Here is a 7684-nt window from a genome sequence, read left to right as displayed (position 1 = left end):
GTAATAAATGTTATTTGCAGTTAACAATTTTCTTTTTTCTTTATTACAATATTTATGGCAAGACTAGGTATATTCACCAATTTGGTTTGTATACCAAAAGCGTTAATGAAATAATGTTTCTTTCGAACAATGAATTCAGATTGTTGGTAAAACGTATTTATATACGTTTAACCTAAATTATGTAAAATAAACATGAACTAAAACAAATATTATAATGTATATCAAATTAATCAAAGTCACAGACACCTACTCCAAGAAAATTACGAGGTTTATTCATCACGTAAAACCAATATGGCGGACGTAATATGGCGTCATAAATTTGACATCTATGAATATTGATGTAACATAAAAATACGGTATCATTAGATATGAAAGGGCATAATGGGTAATGTATTAAGGTTTTAAATTATGGACAAATAAAATGATGGATGACTGCCTTGTAGGAAGTTATTGACTTTTGTTTAGCTTATTTTATATGTGAATTCCATGTTTAAGTATATTGTTATTTCGTAATGGTAAAACCATCACTTAGAAATATTACACGATGTGACTTATAGATAGTTGCTAGTTATAAATATTATTTATGACAAATATTTGATGTCAATACCGATAATTTATAAACACAACGTGAGCGGTAAAACTAAATTTAAGATACTCAACCCCTTTAATACGAGAAGGGAAAAGGGACATACGTAAAACACAAACAGGCAAAAACCTGCTTTAATTCTGTCATAAAAGTACGCCTTATAGTAGTCATATTACCTATAAATTTATTCCATACTTAAAGCAAAGAAACTGTATTATAACTAAATATTAAAAATAAAAACGTCTAAATGTTGGTATTATATAGAACATCGTAGTTATTTCTCTGGAAAAAACCGTAAAACACGTCTTTTTGTACTCAACCCGAACACAAGTTCCAAATAACTCAACCAGCAGAACTTTTAATGTATCTAATTCGCTTGATGGCATTTCCTCTACAATCGACTCCATTACTCTCACTCAATTGTCTGGATTGGTGAGGCCAAGAGTAAATTATCAATATCTTGGGAAGGAAAAATCTCCTGTCAGCAAACTGCACGTGAGGGTAATAACTGAGATTGTGCCTCGTTTGAGCTAAGTGCTGATAGTTTCAGCTGACTTGAGTGGACGAGGTCCGTTCTATTGTTTTTTCGACTGGAGTGAAGTTTGTTTTGATTATAGTTTATAGTTATATAGTTATTTAGTGGATTTTTAAAATATATTAATTTTATATAATGCAATTCTGAAGATTAAAATCATTTTTAAAGAGCGTTCCTGTCACTGATACGTACATAAGTACATATTTAGAGTGTAATTAGGTGCATGCCTTCGTTTTTAAAGAGACAGTACTGCTACACATACAATTTTCAAATTTCATCTATCACTCATTCATTCTTATCTTCTTAAATATTACCATTGTACGCTAATCCAGCCACAAAGCCATCATTCTAAACGCTAACTAAACTTCACACATTCGCGCTATCCCGTACAAAGCAAGATAACTTTACTAATCCAGCTGTCGCCAGTAACTATCGCATTAAAGTACACAAAACGAGTTGGCACGTATACAGTCGTGTGACTACTTAGTGTAATATAATTATTCGTTGAGCCAAATTTGCGGTCCACCTGCTTTATTCAATTCCCGCGTCGTATGAAACGCGTTTAGTTTGATAATGAGTATAATAATATTTGTATGAGAAATTTGAGAAATTCTGAAAGAATGGAAAAAATTCGATCACGAGGCGGGATTCGATCACGGGTGGCTGAGAGGCTAGGCGGTCGGCAGCGGACGGTTAGGCAAACGCGGGTTCTTTCAAAATTTCTCATTTATAAAGCATTTCAATGCTATAAAACTAAAAATTAAAGATATTTGTATGTTACCTACAAATATGTTACGTGACTTTATTTGCCTAAAAATGCACGGTTCATGATTTAATTTAATGATCAATTATAAGTTATTAGCTTGCCACAGCCTCGCCCGCGCAGTCAAAGGAAAAATAGACAGGCCGGAGTATTCACCCACTTACCTCCCATTTCCGTGGTATTTCCGGGATAAAAACTATCCTATATCCTTTATCGGGTCTCAAGCTATCTCTGTACCAAATTTTATCCGAATTTCAATAGTTTGGGCGTAAAAAGAGACAGACAGAGTTACTAATTTATAATATTTGTAGGTACATATTATTATAAGTACCTAGATTATAAGTTTTACACAGAACTGGTTTTGTAGCCATAAATATGTATTTCTTTTCGTTTTCTTATATATAATTATACTGCGGCAACACTATTCCCTTGTAGATAACTAAGTGGGTCGTAAATTATTATTTTTTAAGTTTTTATGTTATTTAATAAATGGACAAAGTGCAGTGTTAACGGGCAAACTGCCAGCTCTAAATAGTTGCATTTCCAAACCTAAAGCTCTCGGACGTAAAGCTTTCAAGCATTTATGTTCCTAATATTATCTTGCCAAGAATCTTACATGTTTGGTACATTTAATTAAACATTATACGATAAAAATATTTGCTAATAAAATGATTGTATTTAAAATAATTCCACTAAAATTCGCTTATTTCTATACAGGCTTTATTGAAGAATTCGGGTGCGCTAAAATCGCATTGAATTAAATAAACTAATTGTACACATTGAACACATTATTTAAACTACAACATTACTTTAACCTTTCGCAGGTTTGTATCAGTTATAGTATGTCAATCCAAAGCCAGAAACACTTACGTACAATCAAGAAAGAACAACCTAAAAATCTATTTAAAATGTTCATAAAAATACACCAAATCCAGAATTTAATAAACCGGGTACATCAATCACCGGATTACCGGTTATTACCTGTAATCAACCGCAACCGGGTACCCGGATACACCCGGCCTGATCCCGGAACGGTTCGTCACTAATGAGCATTGTAATTATGAAAACGTCACATAATGCGGCTGTAGAATGTTCTAGAACAACCTAGAAGTTTTGGAAAATTTTCATTTGATTCAAACAAATTGAATAGCAACAAACAAAAATCGATTAAATGCGACTCGGAATTGCGACACTAAGGTACAAATACCTTAACGATTCATTACTGCAGAGAAAATTAGTCACCCATCAAATTCATGACACGATCTAATTTTTATTTTTGTTATAACGCCAACAGAAATACATCTTTGAAAATTACAAAGGCCCAACTAACGTTTTACAGGATATATAGTCTGGTGACAAACGGACAGACAGACACATAAACCGTCAGAATGGACAGCGAAGTCTAAGCAGTAGCGTCCTGTGTTACCATTTATTTGTGGATCCTTCAATAGTTAAATGCATATACATCATATTATTTATCAATATAACGCATCTAGAATCCTATTGCTTTGTATCGCGATAATGATGAAGTGAATTTGTCGCTTATGAAAATATTATTAATGTTAAAACTGGGTTAATTGGTAATTTCATTGTTTACGGTGCAGTGCATTACACATAAATATTAATTGTCATTAAAATATATCTACGTATAATTGGGAAGCGCGGAAGTTGTAAAATAATTTGTACATTTTATCGATAAAATTATGAATTTGAATTTATTTTGTATAATCGAATAAAATGTTTGTGTAAAATTGTAATAATGATGTTACTATTTATAATAGAAAGTAGAGAGTAATTGTTAATTAAAATCAACAGAGTAGACTAACTAAAAAGATGCTGTTTAATAAGTGAATAGGAACTTATAACAAAAATTGATATATCTTATATCTTTAAACGAGCAATTATTATATTGGAATCTCGGAATCGGCTCCACCAATTTTCATGAAATTGTGTTACTAAATTGGAAATCCAATAGAATTTTGCCTGAATTTTTGGAATATGTATTTGTACAGCTTTTGCCATAAATATAGATTAAATCCTATCATATCATATCATAGCCATAAGAAATTTCATATTATTTATTTGTTGTATTGTTTCATTCTCAAATATAAAAAACACACTGAAATTATGAGCCGTGGTGGCTCAATGGTAAGGACCACGGACTTAAATCGAATACCCTTCGGTGCGAGACCAGGCGATCGTGAAGGGAATCAATTAATTTCTCAATTTACCTGTGCATTATCTATCGCCACTTCTTGAAAACTGACAAAAACCTAGTCAAAAGTTAGATGACTTGCGATATCTACCAACAAGCCAACCAGCATTTGACGAACGCGGTGGAACGTGGTGGTCTGTACCTTCATAGATGGCCTGAGACATATATGGACTAATGATGATAATTACACAACCTAAGCAATTCAAAAAATTATCTGCGTTATAAACCAGTTAAAAAGAGTTATACGTTCCACTGTCAGCAAAACGCTGCCGCAGTAACAGCAAATTTTCAGTATTAAATGCGAATCTAATTTATTATGATTGAATGACCCGCTTGTTTTCGTTGGAAATTAAATTGAATTTATCACGTCTGCGACCCGTAAACGTTTTGATTAAATCGCACAAAACTTGACATAACTTACATGCACGATAATAATTGTCATGCAATTGATAGACGAATATACTTCATCTAAAATGCATTTAGATTTATTACTTTGTCGTTTATACTAAGGTTGAAGAGGTAAAATTTCGGGATACCTTATAAAAAATGGATTTCATTTTAAATGATGTATATTTGGATGATAGACAAATATACATCATTTAAAATGCATTTAGATTTATTACTTTGTCGTTTATACTAAGGTTGAAGAGGTAAAATTTGGGGATATCTTATAAAAAATGGATTTCCCGTGCTTAAAAATGAATATGCGACCAAAGCCGTCTGAATACAGTTAATTTAATAATGACCTCGTCTTTCTAACACTTTTGCATGATAAGCTACAGAGCGTACAACCTTCTAGTCTTAATTCACACTTCATATTATGTCACATCTTAAATTTACATCAAATATTGCGCTATCGATTTGTTCTTCATTCCGAGAAAACGAGGAATTAGACGTATTTTCTCTTCTTATATTTCCTCTGCTATATATAACAAAAACAACAATATTAAATCAAAATCAACCATAACGTATAACATCATATCACGCTTATAACCTTCATGTGCCTCACACCTCACGGCAATCCGATGTAACAACATACATACAATCAAATACACAAGGAATATTATCTCCCCAGTATCGCGCTCTTGTACAAAATTCATAGTTACATTATAATTTAGAATTCAAATGTGCTGTGTTCATACTGAGTTCACAGAACACCTGTTTTAGCATAATGCCGCAGTTTCACCTAAAATTGTGAAAATGGCGACAATTTATCGTAGTAACAGTATAATTCATTGCCAAGCTATTCAGTACTAAATAATAAATGAACAATATGAAAAGATATTCGACAATAAAATTATAGTACGAAAGGTTGAAGTTATTCTTTGTTTATATTTTTTGATTTATTCAATTGTGTTCTAGAAAGGAGAGGAATATTTGAAAAGGGTCTCCTCAGCACTTAGATAAATCTACATTAAGCCTAGATTAAAAAGCTTATCCCCTACTCTTATTTTTGACAAATAGAACTGACATTTAAATAATGTGTTATAAAAAATATATAATATTAAAATGTATCTTTATAAATAAAACAACACTTAAATCAATGAATACATTTATTCAAGTTATAATTAATTTAACATGATAAATACGAAAATGGAGCAATTTTGCAAGAAGTGATGCTTTGCTTCATTTTCGTATTCTTCTATCTCAAATGAAAGAACAAAAAACATGTTAAATTACATGAGACATTTCACTTCGATGGCAAGCCATTTTAGAATCTACTTCGCAACTGGCTTCCAAGAAATATTATTCAAGCCGTGAAACTGCCTCTTCAAGTTCTGACCATCAGCCCACTTGGAATCCAGGTAGCTATCATCTTCATCTTGTTCCAGCTTCTTCCACTCTTCTTGTTTCCTATACGCCTGCAGCATCAGTTGCTTTCTCTCATCTTCCGTCAATACTGGCTCTCTTCCGGGAGCGCCTTCCGATGAACAGCATAACTTTACTGTTACTTTGGTTTTATCATTCTTACCTGGAAGGTGTATCAAAAAAATTAATGGGAAAAAAATAACTTTTAAAAATATAAAAAAGGGATGTCTATACACAAAGTCATCAAGTTACCACTAAACTTAAATTCAATCACACATTTATCGATAAATTTTACCCAAATGATCACTCAGCTTATTCCCACTTATCAGTCTCTTGCCACATGCCCAAAGACAAGCTCTAGCTGGGTCTATCACTTCATTTGCTGCCTGGGTTCCTGTTAAATCTTCGACATTGTCCAACTCCATTCTCACCGGATCGTGTGGTGGTAGACCCGCTGGGAAGACTATTTTAGTAGCACCACGTAATTCTTCTAGAGCTCTTGCTACGTCTTTCTGAGTCATACATTTTCTAAGATCCACCTGAATCACGAATGATTATCTGTTTACTATTTTTATTGTATCTTTTATTTCAAATCATATTTACAAAAATACTTCTTTTTAGCTTTACAAACAGCAAAATTATTGTCAAAAACACAAAATTTCTAAGTTCTATAAATAATATGCATATAACATGCTCAATAATCATAAACATTTTCTATAATGTGTACCGAATATTGCGATGCATATGATAGATCCTGTAAACCGACTTAAAAGTACTTTTTATTTCTTTCTCTAAGCTTCACTCACATGCTTTTTACTAATAGTCTCTTTAGCAAACTCGGCTGCCTTTTTCAGCACCTCTTGAAGGTTAGGCGGTGGCGCTAAACCACATCGACGCCCCATATCGTCTTTCGCCTCTACGTAACCTTGCGGAGCACAACGCTTTGCCCAAGGATCTTCTAATTTCAATTCTTTTATCTAGAAACATAATCAAGATATATTATGAGGAATTTAACGCTGGTATGATGCGAACAGACTTTAGTAGCACAGGATCTTTTTCACTTGGAATCCAGGTAGCTATCATCCTCATCTTGTTCCAGCTTCTTTCACTATTATTTTAAATTAAATTAAGAGTGGAAGAAGATTGGATTAAGAGAGATTTATTGAAATATGTCATGTGTTATTATTGTATTCTTAACATACCTGTTCTTCTGTCAAACCCTGCATCTCAGTTGGCAAAAACGTCCCGTGCGTCCACAATTCCTCAAATTCATAACAAATCCTGCTGACTTTGAGTCTTCCATTAAAAATTGCAACTATATCCTTAACTACATCATCAACTTGATTATTAACATTTGTTTCGTATAGGAACTGGTTTTCGTCACCCCTTTTGACGAGAAGAATCACCATTTCTACTCGAATTAGATACACGGAGTCGAGAAATGAGAGGAGAGGAGAAATGTATACGAATATTACTTTTATTGATATAATAACCGTTGCTATGGTAGCGTTACCAAGGAAACGTTGTGTTGAACCGGGATTAGAGATCAAATAATAATAAAAAACGAAAAAATATCACGGCAGTACGTACTTAATGATAACAATACGAGTTTCGGCAAATAAGCCAAAAAGGTCAAATACGGCTTAGATCTTTAAATATATCTTATCTTAATGTTGGTAACATGTAATTAATACTCTATTAAAGTATGATCATGGGTAAAAAGCAGTTACAATAAAGCAAAATCTTCATAGAAAATGTATAATTAATTAAAAACGC

At 32.7% G+C, this 7684-nt stretch overlaps 2 protein-coding genes across 5 annotated transcripts in view; one reads left to right on the top strand and one right to left on the bottom strand.

Moving 5' to 3' along the window:
* Positions 1 to 7684, top strand: part of LOC119836773 (protein madd-4) — a 97573-nt gene that overhangs the window by 13000 nt on the left and 76889 nt on the right. The window lies entirely within an intron of this gene.
* LOC119836775 (cilia- and flagella-associated protein 298-A) lies at positions 5818 to 7317 on the bottom strand. Its single transcript, XM_038362237.1, has 4 exons — positions 7111 to 7317; positions 6715 to 6885; positions 6204 to 6447; positions 5818 to 6071 (listed from the first exon to the last, which is right to left on the bottom strand). Exons 1-4 carry the CDS (start codon positions 7315 to 7317, stop codon positions 5818 to 5820), a joined length of 876 nt encoding a protein of 291 aa, XP_038218165.1.

The sequence above is a fragment of the Zerene cesonia genome, chromosome 25 (genome assembly GCF_012273895.1).
Source record: "Zerene cesonia ecotype Mississippi chromosome 25, Zerene_cesonia_1.1, whole genome shotgun sequence".
Classification (NCBI taxonomy): domain Eukaryota; kingdom Metazoa; phylum Arthropoda; class Insecta; order Lepidoptera; family Pieridae; genus Zerene; species Zerene cesonia.
The sequence above is the reverse complement of the archived record's forward strand: the minus strand, read 5'-3'. Positions and strand labels throughout refer to the sequence as shown.